The sequence below is a fragment of the Centrocercus urophasianus genome, unplaced genomic scaffold, assembly GCF_019232065.1.
Source record: "Centrocercus urophasianus isolate 14NV4802_14NV808 unplaced genomic scaffold, USGS_Curo_1.0 seq_33, whole genome shotgun sequence".
NCBI lineage: Eukaryota > Metazoa > Chordata > Aves > Galliformes > Phasianidae > Centrocercus > Centrocercus urophasianus.
Window position 1 is genome coordinate 5,963,229 of NW_024884900.1, and position 17,579 is coordinate 5,980,807.

The 17,579-nt window shown below is 45.0% G+C and overlaps 1 protein-coding gene across 1 annotated transcript in view; it reads right to left on the reverse strand.

Annotated features, from left to right (window-relative positions):
* The window catches only part of CUX1 (cut like homeobox 1), a 177,916-nt gene extending 160,775 nt beyond the window's left edge, over nt 1–17,141 (reverse strand). The window contains exons 1-2 of the mRNA XM_042830406.1: nt 17,040–17,141; nt 12,832–12,942 (exon numbers count right to left, since the gene is read on the reverse strand). Of these exons, the coding sequence (XP_042686340.1) occupies nt 12,832–12,942; nt 17,040–17,141 (213 nt within the window). The remainder of the gene's footprint in view (nt 1–12,831; nt 12,943–17,039) is intronic.
* Nucleotides 17,142–17,579: the final 438 nt, after the last annotated feature.

The window sequence follows — 17,579 nt, forward strand, 5'->3', positions numbered from 1 at the left end:
AGTTTAATATGTGATCACTGTCATCATAAGGACTTTTGGAAAAGTTACCAGATTTCATTACTCCACGTGAAGACAGCCAGTCTGTTTTTGAAGTCATACAATGAATGTATCACCAGCTACCAAAAAGATAACACAACATTCATAGCCACCGAAAGCTTTTGTTTTGAGCAGCAGCCCGACTGCATGCACTTTGCCCACTAATCTGTCTCCCCAAAATATTTCTGATATTTCAAAAGCTCACAGGCAAAAACATGTTGTGTCTCTTTCCTCTGTTATCAGGAATAGTAATATCAAGGAATGCAGACATCTTTCTTCCTTGCTCTGAAACTACACTGACTTGGAGAACAGCACAGCAATACTTAGTTTTGGACAAGCAGCAGGTTTTAACAGTCAAAAGCTCTCTAAAACATATGTTCTAAACATACGAGTTAGAACTCACGTAAATTAATACCTACTAGAAGCTGTTTTCCCAGTCCTCACTTAAGTACACGTCTAAAGTCGTGCTCATAGAGAAACTGAAGCAGGTAATATGAACTCACAGGTTACTTTCCTTAGGAAAGAATCTTGACGGTTAGGGTTGTTGTGGGCATTTTAGAACAAATTGCCACCTGTGGGAGATTGGCAAGAAGTATCCTCCACAAAAGGCAGTGGTGGCAGAGACTGAGGGGCTGAGCATCCCTGTAGATGTCCCTGGTCACTGTGGGGAGCCAGACGTGACCTTTTATGGGCTCTTCCAACTCAAAGGATTCTGTGATTCTGGACTCACACAAACCCCTACACTCCTTTGCTGCTGACAAAGAACAAGGCTCTTGCACCAGCGAACCACAGCTTTAAGTCTAAAGATGATCTTTTATTGGGGAACGATGTTAACATGCAGTAGAGCCTGCCTTTATATGCCACTATGAGGTGGGGAAGAAGTCCTCAAAGCATTACTGAGCAGAGGGAATTGCTATTAAAAATGCTACTTAGACAGATGGGCACCTGTGGAAGCCTGCTCCACAGCCTCATCAAACTCATTAAAACTATCTTTAAGTCCTGGGCTTGGGAGCATAATCCCTTTAAGAAACCTGCAGATTAGGCAGCGAGAATAAAGGTAAAGTGGGAACAGAGCTGAAAAATACATGATACCCCGTGCAGCCCCCACGTCTTTGGGCATCCCCATCACCGCACTGCTGCACACTGTCTCCCCACTGCCAATAAAAAATAATGAGTTGCAAAGGCTGCGTGATGGGGGAATCGCACGGGTTGCTCTGCAGAAGGCAGGGCAGCCCTGTCCTGCGTGGGGCATCCTGCTGGGGCGGCCTCGGCGCGGCGATGTGTGCAGTGCTGTGTCCTCAGCAGCCCTGTGCCCTGCTGGCACTGCCCAAGGGCTGCAGGAACAGCCGCAGCGCTGACTGCTGCCCCTGAAAGTCATCTGTTGGGCAAGCAGGGCCGCACCGCTCCTTGGATGGGCCACCAGGAGGCCGGAGAGGGAGATTCCCAGCACGGCGACTGGACAAAACGCAGACATGGAACGAGATGGTTCCCTGCAGGGTCAAAACAGAAAACCTGACTCTGATTAGGCTGCATTACCAGATAGAAGCAGGATCTCAATAATTTACAGCCAGAGATGGGACAAGCGTCCATTAACATTAGTGTCTACGGATGCTCACTTTCTTTTGTCCCACATACTGAAGGCCTCTGAGACCAAGGCTGGCCCTGTGTCTCTCTCTTCCTGGCTCTCCACAACCCTTTCTCCCAGGCATAAGAGAAGCATTCCTTTTCAACATCTCATGCCTCCAGATGGGAGGTAAGGAAGGAGGAGGAAGAAGGCAAGGCAATTTGAAGTGAATCCAGACCAAGTAAACAGTCTCTAATGGCATCCAGTACCTTAAATGCAGGGTGATTTTGAAGAGATGATCCAAACCGTAGGAATGCATCAGAGCTGTATGCTCTTCAGTAGCTCTTACATTTGGGAACAAAGGAGCCTGATTTATTTATTTTTTTAATCACAGCCTTCCAGTATCAGCAGTCTTGTGAACTTGAAGCCAAACAAAAATGAAGCATTAAGTACTAACACATGAAGATAATGAACTAGATCAATCATTACAGAAAACTGGGTCTCATCATACTAAGGTGTCTAAACCTCTGTAAATGTGATCCTGCCCTTTCTTCCTTCAGAAGGCAACCAAGACTGAGGAAGCTGTTTGTGCCCCTTCCACCACCGCAGTGCACGTCCCACTTCAGGACCTCTTTTCTCCCATAAATGATGTCCTCAAGCACTGGGACTCATCTGACAAACTCATCCTGTGTGACTGTCCCCAGCTTCAAAGACCCCATTGCAACACGTTTATTGACAAGCCAGAGTCCAAGCAGCGTCCAGCAGAAAGACAAGAATCAGAGCATTCATGTCCAAGACCGGATTTTTTAAAACCAGTATAACTTCTATATTGAAGTTACCTGCGCTCCTGCTCCCAGTGAAAAAGGCAAGGCAGCACTGAGTGACCTTCCTCATCAAGCCCAGGGATGGACACAGCATCCTGCGCCAGGGATAACGTCGTGATCCCACTGGGATGAACTGGGACCATCAGCAGCTTTGCCTTTCCCTCAAGGCTTCCATGGGAAGGAGGAAGGTGAGCACACGAAGCTGCCAGCCACTCCTGCAGCTGAGTAGCACCAGCCACCCAAGAGGTGGTTGCACGGTTTTGTACACATAAAGCTTGTAAAGCACTTTAGGAAGCTGCAGGATGAAAAGGACTATATAAACGCGAGATATTATTATTATTAAACCAGTGATCTGACAAGAAGAGACAGCTTTTCAAATCCGTACAACAGCTTGAGCTGAAGAGATCAGGGAGTCTAATTTGAAAAAATAATAATTTGAAATGAATCTGAGGATTAGAAGTGGCAGCTCTTTTGTGGATTCTCCATGGCAGGTAAATTTAGTAGGCTACTTTAATTTTGCTTCGTTTTAACTCCTGGCAATGTCCTGTGCATTGAATCTGACAGAGAGACAGAGTGTTTGAAGCTGCCGTGGCTACGTTTTAGTCTCCCCATTTTACAATCAGTGTTTGAATCTGCTGCTACAACTCTGGGTACGGAGATCAGAGGCTTATCAAAGAGGCATCCATTTCAAAGACAAGCAGCAGCTTTGACTTCATTCCTTCAGTGCTTAAAATTCCTGAAAAAGCAGATGAGCACACCACAAAACAGGTCGGAAAGAAATCTCTCTCTCGGCTGTAAACCTATTTTAGTATTAATTTTTTAAGGATCTATTTTGGTCTCATGTAAAACGTGTGTGCTTAGCAGAGATAATCCTCTCAACAGGTGAGCTTAATATATTCCTCTTCCTGTAACTGCAAGTACATTTTAAACTGGCTTACTGCTTTATCAAGCATTAATTGAACAACTACTTCAACCAGTTACCTGATTTTTTGGACTAAAAATGTCTTCCTAACAAAGCATCACTTCATTTCTTTTATTGGTGCCCTTATTTTCACTGCATGGATGAACCAGGCACACCGCAGGCACAAGATGTGCTGCCTGCAGGAAGTGCTGGCTTTAAAGGCGCGCTGCTCTCTGGGACTGCTGCATGCTGATGGCCACGCTCAACCTTTGACTTCCACTGAATCTCAGCATTCTGAGGGCTGGCAGCATCAGGACCTCACCAGCATGGCAACATATCCTAGGGAACCTGCCAGGAGTTGGATTTGATGATCACTAGATGTCCCTTCCAATGCCTATGATTCTGTGACAAGACTCAGGTCTTTGCGGCTTCAAGTGGCAGCAGGGGAAGTTCAGGTTGGGTATTAGGAACAGTTTCTTTGCCAAAAGAGTGGTGATGCAGTGGCACAGCTGCACAGGGAGGTGGGGGGGAACCATCCCTGGAGGTGTTCAAGGACTGCAGAGATGTGGCGCTGAGGGATGTGGCACTGGGCACTGTAAGGTGGGTTGGGGTTGGATCTGGGGATCCAAGAGGTCTTTGCCAACCACAATGATTCTATGACCACTTCTGACACACGGGGCTGAGGAGTCCCGACACATTCAGGCACTGTAGGGTTGGCACTACACGATCTTTAAGGTCCATTCCAACCCAGCACACTCACCTGGCACCACTCTGCAAACCCCAGACATGGGCAGAGCACAGATCTGCTGCAGCTTCCCAGAACTTTCTTTTGGAAAGTCAATGTATGTTTGAGAAATAAATAACCACCTCCACGCTTAAAAATGCAGAAATATCACCATAAATAAGCATTAGTGCTTCACAAATGGTGAAACCACAATTTTATGGTTTTAAACAGAGACAAGGTGGAATCGTGAATGGTAGCAATGTATTTCAGATGAAAGCTTTCAAGCAGATGAGAAATACTAACAGCAGTTGGAACCTGAGTAACTACAGTTGCATTAAATTATTCCATCTGCAAGTCCATTAAAATTTTTTAATGGTTTTGTATGGCTTTTATATTTATTGGGTGGGTTTACTCCTGTGTGAGTCATACATATTTATTGCCAGGGTCCAGATAATGGTTATTAATAAAACTCCTTTTATTTGCATACTGTCTTGAAACTGGTCTAAATATTTACAGCCTGACTATAAAATAAAAGAATCCTCCAAAATTCTCAATATTGTGGCTTTACTTTCTGTACATTTTCATCTTTTTTACTCCTTCCTCCAAAAATGGGGAAAAAAAGAACAACCTGGAAAATGCATTTTGCTTCTCAAAAGCCTGAAAGACACCACTTCTTTCAAAGGATTAAAGCACAATTTTTTGTTGAGGAAGTAAGAGATCCCAAACTGAAGGCAGCCTAGTCTCTATAATTAAGAAAACACGTATATTACTGCACATAATTATGAACAGTAACAAAAGCTCAGTATTAAAGCGGGTCCACTGAATCTCTGGAACTGTGCCTGCCAACTAAAACACCTACTATGAATTTAGTAATGGGTTATGCAAACATAAATTACAAGGCCAGACATTTTAAAAGGAAAAAAAAGTTGATTTATTGTCACATTGGAGACACGGCGGGATAGAAGCACAATTTCATTTTTCCATATATTCATCAACACTGCAGATGTGTTAATGCAAAAAGAATTCTAAAATAAAAACGACTCTCCACTGCTCTAATTCTTCTATGTCATTTAAGTTACTTAAAAATGGTTACCAGGAAGCCTTTAAAAAAAGAAAGAAGAAAAAAAAAAAAGAAAAACATGCTACAAGAATGTGGATGCCGACAGGTTTAAGAGAATTTTACCAACATTTCTCCTCTTCAGCATTTGCTATCCAAAATCTGACCCTACAAAAGAGCAACTGTGCAGGAAGTTTGTTGTCTTCTTGTTTGTTTTTTAAAGAGAAATGCTCACAGCTCTGCACTGCAGTCACTTCGTTAGTGAGCATTTTCCCTCAATGCATTAATCGTTTCTGCTCTTGTTTCAAGTAGATCCAACTTTTCACTTATCCACTGTCAGAGCAATGAAAAGAATCCCTCATTACTGGCAACTGTTATTAAAAGTTATTCACGACAACATAATAATTTTAATGAGAACAACATGTGCCTTTAATTACACCTGAGTGACTTTGAGGTGGTCCAGTGGATGAACTGGAGGAGATTTACAGAACATTTGCTCACAAAGTTAAAGTACTGATGGAAGACGTTTAATTATTTCTTCTGGTAAGCACACACAGGAAGGAAGAGCGTGTTCAGATGCTGAGTCTTGAAAATAAGTCCACCTACTGCTCACAAGGTCTGAGTGAATTTAGGTAGTGAACTTCAGAATTGCTTTGGAAGCATTCAGCCTTATCGCTGTGGGATCGGCATCTACCTACCCAGTTTCACACTTACCTTTATAAACAGAGGGCTGGAGCACCTCTCCTATGAAGAAAGGTTGAGGGAACTGGGCTCGTTTAGCTTGGAGAAGAGAAGGTTCCAGGGAGACCTCATTGTGGACTGCCAGTATTTGAATGGAGGATATAAGCAGGAGGGGGAATGGCTGTTTACGAGTGTGGACAGTGATAGGACAAGGGGGAACGGTTTTAAACTGAGACAGGGCAGGTCTAGGTTAGTTATGAGGAGGAAGTTTTTCCCCCAGAGGGTGGTGAGGCATTGGAACAGGCTGCCCAGAGACGCTGTGGATGCCCCATCCCTGGAGGCCAGGCTGGATGTGGCTCTGGGCAGCCTGGGCTGGTGGCTGGTGACCTGCACATAGCAGGGGGTTGGAACTGGACGGTCATTGCACCCCTTTTCAACCCAGGCCATTCTATGAAATAGCACAGCACAGAACACAGCAGCAGCTGCCTGTAGGTACATATCCCTCGTTCCTCTCTTCTGCAATGCAAAATACAGCACTCCTAGCATTACTGAGATCCAATACCTGCAGTAGGTATTGGAACAACTGATGCTGCTAGAAGAAAAATGCGTTCAGCTGTCAAGCATGTTAACCAGAAAAGTGCTTAAACAGAATAAATTGAAGTCACCACGAGCAAGTGGCTTCGGAGTAATTAATTACTTGAACCACATTAACACATTCAGTTCAATCAGATGGGCCACCTTCTTGAATGTTTTTGGAACTCCTTAATAAAGCCATCACCCATAGATCTCCAGCTTTATCCAAAGACTCTCGAGGTAAATATATTGAAAATTGATTATGCTGAAGGTATCTGTCCATGTTCTAGACCTGGGAGGTAATCCCTACTTCTCTGTTCTTATTATCTTGTCTCTTTACAGAAGGACATGGCAGTGTTTTACATCAGCAAGTGAGATATTTTAACATTCTGCTAAGGTTTTAAATATGTGAGGAATCTTAAAAACACAGAACAATTTTATGATAGAATAGAAAGAACACTGATAATGATGTCTGAGTCACACAGAATAGAAAAAAAAAGACTCTTTTTGAACAAACTGCTTATCTGCAAATTCATTTCGTCCTAACACCAATCTCTCCAAAGTCATGGGGAGGGTAAAGAAGAGGTGAACTTATGCTCCCACATTTTCTCGTGCACTAATTTTCAAGTAATAAGTACGGAAGGACATCTAAAGCTGGTTCTTTTCATGGCCTGCCGTGCACTGAGTTGTCTAGTTTCACACTGCACTGAGCTGTGCTGTGGCACAGCACCGTGCCCTGCTCCAAACACAGCCATCCCAGGGCTCCCTGGGGAAGGGGAGGAGGGCCATCCCCCCACTGAGCAATCTCACGAGCACAGGGAATGCAAATCAAAGCTGTTTTTAACAGCAGAAAGAAGAGGAGAAGAACCCAGCTCTAGATGGCAGCAAATCAATATCCACCCCTGCACGCAGCCTGGCGCTGTGCGTCTGCAGGAGCTGTGCTAAGCAGGGGATGCCTCTCACCGTGCTGCACAGCAGACCTGAGCTGACCATGCAGAGCTGCCAGGATCCCACCACACTTCCCTACCTGCAATTAGAATGTCACTCCTCTCGTTCCAGTTATTTTTGTCTTTCTTTTCTTTAAGCTTCGTTTGATTATCTTTTGCTGCACACCGGCTAATTCGATAGAATGCCAGAACCAAACTCCAGAACCAATGGAGACTTTAAGAACTCTGGCAGGTTGGATTTTCTAAAACGGAGCCCTCGTTTAATAATAACTGAGCTCCCCTCCTTTAATTACAGCTGCCATTGGAATGCCATCTCTGTAAAACAAACGTGGGTCTTACAAACATGCACCAACTTCATACATCATCTCAAGAATAAATCATAAATAATGCATAGAGGGGGCTGGATCACACACAGGAGCAGGACGGGTCGGGTGAGGGAAGCTCAGGGTGTTTGATTTCTGGCATCTTTCAATATTCCATTTCGCAGGGCATTTAAAAGCTCTGCTTTGAAAACACCCTTCTGCTGTCCGTGCTTACAGGTTCCCCTGTGTCCTTCCCTAACTGCTGATCCAATCTTTAATCTGCTTTGCGAAACACAGCTGCCCATTTGAGCATTTTAAGGTAATCTTGGCTTTCCAAATCTCACAGACAGAGCACATTTGCAGCCCAGGAACAACATTGAAGGGCAACAAAAGCAAGGAAACCCCAGCTCAGCTTCCCCCCAGGAAAAGACTAAAGTGACCAAAGCCATGAGCTGCAAGGGGAGGGCGATGGCCCCTGGGATGTGGACCCTCCATTTTACCATCCCTGTTGCAGGTGAGATTGGCAACAGTCAGTATAGCTCAGCAATTCGATGGTTTAGATGGCTAAATCAGACACATTTAATTGTCTTCTGTTACAATCAGAATTAAAAAGTGGCCAAAAGTGTTTGTTCAAGTGTTGGCACTCATATAAGCAGTGCCAGCCAACCTCACAACCTCCCCTCGTCCAGCTGTGTGCACAGCAGAGCCCATCCTCACCCAGCCTTCCAGGAGTCCTGACTACTGCTCCTCAGGTCTGAAACTGGACAGGAATCCACTTCATGTCACAGACACACCATCAGCCAGAGCTCATTAGACACTGAGAGCTGCAGACACACCTAAGCACAATACAACTCACTGCACTAAATAACCTGCTGTGCAAAGAATAAACAACAGGCACGCTGTAATGCATCGTTCTCCTCACTGAAACACATCTTGCTTTGGGAATCAAACTCAAAATGCAGCTACATAATGACTGTGGATTGACAACTAAGTTAATAATACACTAGAAAACTTCATAATGTTTATTAGTCTTCTGGACTAAAGCTTTTTTTTTTTTTCCAGACATTTGGAAACAGAGGACACAGAAAAGAATACAGAGTTATAAATTAAACAGCTTTAAATACCATTGTCTTCCTTCCCCACAAGCCCTTAACAACTTACTTATTTACTTATTTGGGTGTTTTTCACTATTGCTGCTAACAAGATTTAAAATCTGCACTGCTCTATGTGCTAGATCAGCTTTCAAAAGACCAGAACAGTAGAAAGGTAAGCAAAAAGTGGTTGCTCAAGCAGGCACGTGGGTAGAACCCAAGGCGAAACTACCAATCAGCATTTCAAAGTATCTTCACTTGGCTCCAAAAACCATTAATCTGTGCCACCAGAATTATTTGAGATCCTTCAAATCTCAGACTGTCCCTCCAACACTCGTGTCTTCACACCAAATCAGCACATGAGGACATGGTGAATTAGACCAAGAGCCTCACAATACATGAATATTGCAGTTGCTCACAACAGGGTGATGCAGGGTGGTGGCTCATGTGACAGATCTGGGGTTGCCTTCCAAGTGACAGTCACATAACATCAGTGATTCCAGTAATCTCTTGTCAGCATTCCACGGTAGCTGCTTGAGATGGAACAACAGAGGTGGAACAAACAGAGATGGAACAAACAGAGATGAACATACCCCAAAGCATCTGCGATAAGAGGGCCTGACACAGGCTCCTCAAGGCTGCGATGGGTAACAAGTGTTTCTGAAATGACAAACTTTCTTGAAGTTTCTGCATGTAATGACCACCCCTCCATCTGCTATGCACCACGAAATGCTGCCTCCTAGATTTATGTCCAAATTTGCCAACTCAGAAACGGTATTCTAATACTCTGCAATACAGAGCCCTGCAGTTGTTCCTATGTGCATGAAAATATTACTACGTTTCTTCTGCAATGTGATAATTTGCAAAGAAGGCAGAAATAATCCCAAAGATCTGTCACAATCTTTTCGAGTCTTCCAAAACAGCAGCATAAACATCCTCAACTTCATTAGTAGTTTTTAAAGTCCTTTTCTGTTATGCAGGAGATTGCTTATGGCAGACACTGTGGAAAGTCTAGAGGACACCTCAGACAGCAATGGATAGGAAACTCAAGGCAAACGACATTTGTTTCCTGATTTATGGTGGGAACAGCAACAGCTGAGGGCAAGAGATGCTGCAGCAAACCAAACCACTGCTGCACCAGCGGGGATATATCCAGAATGAGCAATGAAAATGGAAAGCAGGACTCTGGAGCAGGTTGTGACACTCAGCGATTCCATCCACATTCTTCATAGGAAGAAAGACGTTACTTCATCTTGGAAATTTTAATTAAGCTGCATACTGACTAATTTATTCAAAGAACAGTTCTGCAAGCAAGCAAGTTTTCTACTAGGGTTCTCTTTGTTATTAAAATAGTATGCTTGAAGTTCAGTAACATGAATGGGTCAGCTGGGAAATGCCAGTGGCTTCCTGTCCACCACAGGGAAAGGTTTTATCATATGGCGCAAGTTTTTTGATGAAGCTGAAGTTTTAAAAAAAAAATCAGGTCAAGGTGTCATAACCTTGCCTTCCATCATCCTCCAGCCCTCCAAAATGGTCTAAGCTTGGAGTATTACTCAGCATTATTCCTTATGGGGAGGACAGAAAACAGCTGAAGATAAACACAGCAGTGCTTTTGTGGGGAGGAATGCTGATGAATTCTTCCAGCGAGGACAGCAGAGCACTGTCTCACTTATTCTGGAGGAAATGCCCATACCTACCACTGCAGCCACCTTGAATGGGACAGGGAGACCCTGCTCAGCTGAGCAACACCTGCATATCTGTCTGGTAGAGCTGCTCAGTTCAGAGACTTTTTTTTAGTTTTTTGATCCCGTTTTCATTTTTTAATTCTGTCAAAGAAGAGGAGTCAGATGTTGGGAAATGAAGCTGCAGAAAGAACGCCGCAACAGAGGGGAAAGAAAAGAAAGAATATCAGCAGTCCATGCTAGGAGTCCCAGGGCACTGGATAAAGATGTGGAATCTAGCACAGATCCAAACTCCCCGAAGTGTCAGGGATGTTCAGAGCCATCGTTTTGTATCTTGTCTGTGAATGAATGAAACCCTTCCACTCCCTTCCAAAATCACAGAATCACAGAATCGTAGGGGTTGGAAGGGACCTCCAGAGATCATCGAGTCCAACCCCCTGCCAAAGCAGGTTCCCTACACCAGGTCACACAAGTCGGTGTCCAGGCAGGTCTTGAACATCTCCAGAGAAGGAGACTCCCCCACCTCCCTGGGCAGCCTGTTCCAGTGCTCCGTCACCTCACCTAAAGAAGTTCTTGCACACATTGGTGCAGAACTTCCTGTGCTGCAGTTTCTGGCCGTTTCCCCTTGTCCTGTCTCCACATGCTGCTGAAAACAGTCTGGCCTCACCACTCTGCCCCCCCACACCTCAGATATTTATAGACCTGGATCAGGTCCCCTCTCAGTCTTCTCAAGGCTGAACAGACCCAGTTCACTCAGCCTTTCCTCATAGGAGAGATGCTCCAGGCCCTTCACCATCTTTGTGGTCCTCCGCTGGACTCTTTCCAAGAGATCCTTGTCTTTTTTGTTCTGGGGAGCCCAGAACTGGACGCAGTGCTCCAGATGAGGCCTCAGCAGGGCAGAGTACAGGGGGAGGATCACCTCCCTCGACCTGCTGGCCGCGCTCTTTTCAGTGCACCCCAGGATGCCACTGGTCCTTTTGGCCACAAGGGCATAGAATCATAGAATGGCCTGGGTTTAAAAGGACCACAATGACCACCTGGTTTCAACCCCCCTGCTAAGTGCAGGGTCACCAACTATCAGACCAGGCTGCCCAGAGCCACATCCAGCCTGCCCTGAATGCCTCCAGGGATGGGGCATCCACAGCATCTCTGGGCAGCCTGTTCCAGTGTGTCACCACCCTCTGTGTGAAAAATACTATGTGGAAGGCTACGTAACTATACTTTGTAAAAGTGTTTTTAAAACTTTACCATGAAATGATTTAGCAGCAGAAGGCGTTCACCTTGTTTTGTTAACAGAACTGAACTAATAGCAAATCATTTTTTCTCTGTATCTCCTGAAGTGACTACAGATAGCACAGCTTTTTCCTCCACCCATCAATTCCCACTGAGTGACCACAGCCCTCTCACAAAGTGCAGTGCTGGATTTTTTCCCTGCCAGTAACCTGCTCTGCAAAAACAAAACTGGCCTCAAGAAATCACCCTGAGATGAATCCATGAGTTTGCTATCCCTCAGGAGCCAGCAGCTGTAGCCCCAGCCTGCAGTTCTCCTTACAGGAAAAAAAGGAAGGAAGCAGGAAACTCAAATAAGTTTTGGAGAATGAACTTAAGCTTCTAGCAAACAATTCAAAAAATGTGGCCCCAGATATCCGTTTATTTTCTGGATTTTGTATAGTTTCCTATACCTTCATATTCTTTTACCTCTCTCCATCCCCAATAGACCGTTCTTCTCTGCAAGGGGAATAAACTGATTCCTGATTGGTATCTAGAGAGAACCAACACTTGTGTACCAGCCCAAATTGATGGCAAACTTCTTTGCAAAAGAAGCAAACAGGACGAAGCAAAAAATGCCCTACGCACTGCTACGCATTCAATACAGAAAATGAGTTTTATCTATCTAATACACAACCATGCACGTGTGTGCACAGACATGTACTGCACATGCTATCATAGTCACGGAAGAGTTTGAAAACCATCCTCTCCATTCAAGCAGCACTCAGCTCTCCAGGCTTGGCCCAGCACCATTCCAACACCCTTCGCACACCACCTGGGAGCAACGCACGGCCGTGCTGCAGAGCTGTGCCCGGAGCTCAGTGCTGACCTTGTTGCATTTCCAGTGAAATCAACAACTGAACTTTGTTTGATTTCTGGTGGAAAAATGAGCATCTTTGAAGTCGTGCCCTTGATGTAGATTTATTTAGGCAGCAAAACATCACTTGCTACACCCAAGCGCTAAGAGAATTCGGTTTAACTGAAGAACCTTTTGTTTTTTTGCAGTTCTCCAGGTTTTAGATTACGACAAAATTTAGAGCGAGCCTGACTGAAGGCTGATGCTCAGACTTGCTCTGAGAAGTCAGCTCCTATTTCAGTACAACACAAAGCAGTCTCAGCAGAGAACATCACGAGAACAAAACATTAAGAAAAGAGCCCTAGATACACCTCAGCTCCTTACCTCTGGAGTGTTCTTCTTGAACTCCCGACTTTGCTCGATAAGTTTCTTCCTGGACTGCTCGCTTTCATCTTGCCGGTTGGCCAATATTGTTGCTGTGGCATCGAGTTCTCTCTGTCAAGAAAAAGAGCAAAAAAAAAGGGGGCTACAGTTAGAGTTCAGTTTATTACAGAAAAATAACATCATGTGTGCGTCCATCACACGGTCTGGAATAGCGAGGCGGCTGAGCTTCAGGGCAGTACAGAACAAAGCATCATGCTTCCACAAAATGGGCTCCCAAATTAAGTCCAACAAAGGTCTACAACCTTTTCAATTCTATCTTGCAGCCAAAATATCACTGTTTTCCTCAAAAGCATTCATGCCTCTACCACAACATTACTCACAACAGCAGCAGCGTGCAGCACTCACACCCTAATTGCCCAAATTCAGGGAACATTACCAATCTTCAACACATCGGGTTTATTTCTTGTCTGCAGACACTGGATTTTCCCTTTGTGAGCTTTTTGGTGAAAAAAGTTACGACTAACTCACCCATTGGCCAACCCTACACTTCAGCCTGCGGTTACGCTTCAGTCACTCTTAATGCCAAGTGACAATATATACAGTACTATGCTGCCATCACAATTCTTTCTTCCACTTAAATCTCTCCTTATTTGAATGTAGAATTTTCTTTTCCTACCACTGGAATCTGTTCTTCTAAAATTATTAGGAGATATCCCTCCACTCCTCCCGTCTCCTTTCCCAGAGATATATATAAATATACTTGAGCACCTGATGGAGCTGCGAGTATCCCTGTTCATCAAGGGCCTTTAAGGTCCCTTCCAACTCAACGATCCTATGACATATATTCACATCATCCAAGTTCTCTCCCCACCAGTTCCTTTGCTCAGGACTCTGCTTCCAGAATGCCACTGCACTGATCCAGACTCGACTGAACGTGTCACCTCTCAATGCATAAACCAACAGCACAATCTGCCCTGTCTGTCTGTCCCCTTCTTGCAATATTACCACATAACACCAAAAAAAAAACAAAAAAAAATCTAAATCCTCCACTCAGCTACAGACTCCATTCCCAAATAACTCGGAGTAAAGGACTGCAGTAAAAATAAAGCAGATGTTGTTAATTTTAGACGGTTGGTTACTATTCGTGGGGGCTGAATGCTGGCACCTTCAGCAACGGGATGGAGATGTGTTCCATGCGACCCCACAGCCTGACCTCTGGAGGGAAGAAGTCCTTCCTGCAGCCTCCAGCTCAAAAGAATCAACTTTTTTCCCCTTTAAGTCTTTTTTTTTTTTTTTCTTTTCTATGTATATGGACCACAGTTATCTTAATCCTTGAAAATAAGCTAAATATGACAAATGGATTTGAAGCTAGGCAGCACGCTGGAGCCAGTGACCTAAATATCGTCACTGCAAGGCTTTAAAAACACCATATTTCTGACTTTGAGGAAAAAAAAAATAGGGCAATATGTCCACCAGATCTTGGTTTGGAATTCTGTAACATATGTGAAATCTATTGCAGAAAAGTGGGAAATACTTAACAGTTGGATAAACCACATTTGAAATTCATCCCAGCTAAGTTTATGCAAGAAAAAAGAGCAACAGAAACCAATGTGGTTAAGCAGTACTATAAAGAGCAATATAACGGCTAAGCAGAAGGCTTTTAAAAAATATAAACAATCTGGTACGGCCAGCAACTTGGAAAACTATATTTAAAAAGGAAGCCCACATTTAAAGCAAAGCAAAGCAAACACTAATTGTGAAGCACGAGGGAATTTCAGCAGACCAAGGAATTCAGTGCTCGTTTTACAGTACAGAGGGCTAGCGAGGAACTCTACAAATGGACAAGTGGGATTCAGAGACCCACGCTTCCAGGTTTGGAGACAAGAGCAGTGTGAATATCTAGCCCTGGATGTGAGACCTGATATATAAAAAGATATTATGTTTTCAAGCTCCATCATGGTTAACAAGCCCTAAATCAATATTACTTGACAAATATCCTCATTTTTGCTTCCTTGCTTGATCTCAACCACGTACTCTACAAGTCTCATTTTTTCAGTGTAAATAACAGAGGATTGCAACCCACGTGCACCACTGGACATTTCCCACACTTTGTGACAATCTTATGAGATATCCCAGTTATTGCACAAATTCAACACGGCCCATGCCTTATTTCTGCAACCACGTAAGTATGATAAGGTAAACATCACTGACTCAGAGATCCCATCCCTGAGTACTGCAGGGCACTCAAAGGTACGTAAAATCCCCTTTCCCAGCCTTGCAGCCACAGAGTGCAAGGAGATGCAACAGCACAGAGACAGCAGTGCATTGCACAGCCCTTTGATGCAAAACAAAAATAGCAGACCGTGTCTGAGTGCCATTCTCCGCTTCTTTGCTATCAGTGTCCAGTGAACCTTCTGGCCAAGAGCTGGCACTGTTCAGCCATCCCCGCAGACGCAGCCCGACGTGGAACATGCGCTGGAGGAAGCAGAACAAGCAGCACTATTCTCTTTCCCACTTCTTTCCCCTTCCCCAAAGTGCCATCAATTTAGGGCAGACAGGTGACGCTGCTTGAGCCACACATAGCTGGAGAACTCTCTCTCCAGGGCTCCTGCCTTGTTGAGACAAATTTAGTGGGGGTGGGAAGCAGAGCAAAGAGAGGAGACAAAGTTTTAGGCACTAAGTGCAGAAGCCATTAAAAGCAACCCTCAGAAAACAAGCATTAGAAGGTTTCCTTTCACGCTGTGTATATAAAAAGAAAGAGAAAACAAAGAGGTCAATCTGCTATCTGCTGTAATAAGCCAGCTGGAAAGCAACTGCCTGCCTTCACAGCAGCCACCAGGTGCTCCACCACCCCCAGCGCAGTCCTGCTCTGCTGCCATCATCCAGAGCATGGGGCAGTGCAGGAGCACAGCACAGTGTGCACGACTCAGCTCACAGCCCACCTTTCCCCTCCTGTTCTTTATACTGAATCGGCACGCTTCAGCATCCCAGTTCCACCAGAAGCTGCTTTACCAATCTGCCATAACAAATAACTCTGCTTCTGCTCAGGGCCAGTGTTTCTGTGCAAATTCAGAAGTTTGGGTTTTTTTGCATCCTTTCTCAGGACTGCACGTGTTGGATCTATGACGGTTCTCAACAGGACTTTTTGCAGTTTTTAATTTCCTGTTGCAGGACAATTTCTCAGTGCAGTGATGACACCAAAGCAGAAGTGCCTGACCCAGCCCTGCATACCTGCAGCCTGTCTTAGGGGGATACTGCACTTCCCTAGCAGATGCATTATGCAATCTTCCCAGGTTTGTTTTCTGCAAGATGAGTTTGTGCTCTGAAGCCCTTTCTAACAAAGCCGAAGGAAAGATCAGAGTTCAGTGAGAGCACAGAACCGCTGCTCTCCCACCTTACGAATAAATAAAAACCTGCAAGCATGAAATAAACTTGTTTCTTAAGAAGCATTCCGCCACTTGGCAAAATGATGCAACTACCTTTCGCACGCAGAATTAGCTAGGAAATTTCAATAAACACATTTTATTTCCGCGTACTCAAGTAACTTGATTCCCAGGCAGCTTTTAAACGAGCTTTAACTGGAACAAATTCTGCGCTCTGTGCAGTATTTCTGGACTGCGAGTCAATGCGTGTGTGGCCTCTGCATGAAGCAGAGAGGGAACAAAAGCAGAGGTGCCAATGGAGCTCATCGATAAGGTGCCTTAAAAGAGAGAGAGATGTAAGAAAGTTTCTTGTGGCTTTGCTCAGGCTGACACCAGCCCCTACCGCAAACACAGGGGAAAGCCTATCAGAAAGTCTTGCAAGAGGGGAAAGTTAGCGCTGGCTTTTCAAAGGGAGCTGCTATGGGCTCAGACCAGTTGCACCAGCAACAAAACCACAGTGATAGGAGCAGCACAGCACTGTGCCATTTTTTCAGGTACACCTTTAACTCTGAGCTTTGTTAAAATGCAAACAACTGTCCAGAGCTGTGAACACCTCAGCACCAAAGGTCTGTAGGATCTATTGAATGAGCCTTTCCTCCTGCTCAGGAATAACAAAACACTGGATATTCATTCCAAGATGCAGTTCTCACCCTCTGGCACTGTTCATTCCCTTTCCATCCGGCTCAGCACAAAGTGCCCCCAGGCTGTACCTGCACTGCAGGGCCTCATTTGTCACCTCCATCATGCTGCCCCCAAAAATAGGCCTCCATGGCACTGCCATCATACCGCTCCTACAGAGAGGTGTCGGTGGGCGCTGCCATCACACTGCTCCCAGCACCAACCCTCAGACATCACCACCGTTGTGCTGCTCCCAGTAACAGGCTCCATGTTCACTCGCAGTGCTCCAGCCCTGCTCTGAGGCTCCTCGTCTTCTCACGTGTCTCAGCTGTCCCTGTTTCCCTTCCCACCTACTCTCACCCATCACTATCACCCAGTAGCAAGCATGCCCTTAATATGCCAGGCAATCCAAACTCCGAGTTGGGGTCACTGAGACCCCACAGCCTTGCTCTCTCCGCATCCCCCCGCCTGCTCCCCCCACGCTCTCTGGAAGGGCTCCCACACACAGATGCTCTGTGCCCGCACCGTAATGCTGTGAAACCACCACCTTCCATTACCTCACCTTGTCGTTTGGTTTCAAAACCTGGCAAAAGAAAACCTGTCAGCAAACCCACTCCATCAGTTACTTAACACTCCGCTAGGTCCCGCGTTTCAGTTGACTGCAGTCTCTAAGGACAGGAGTTTCCTGACCAGAAAGCGCAGCCGTTT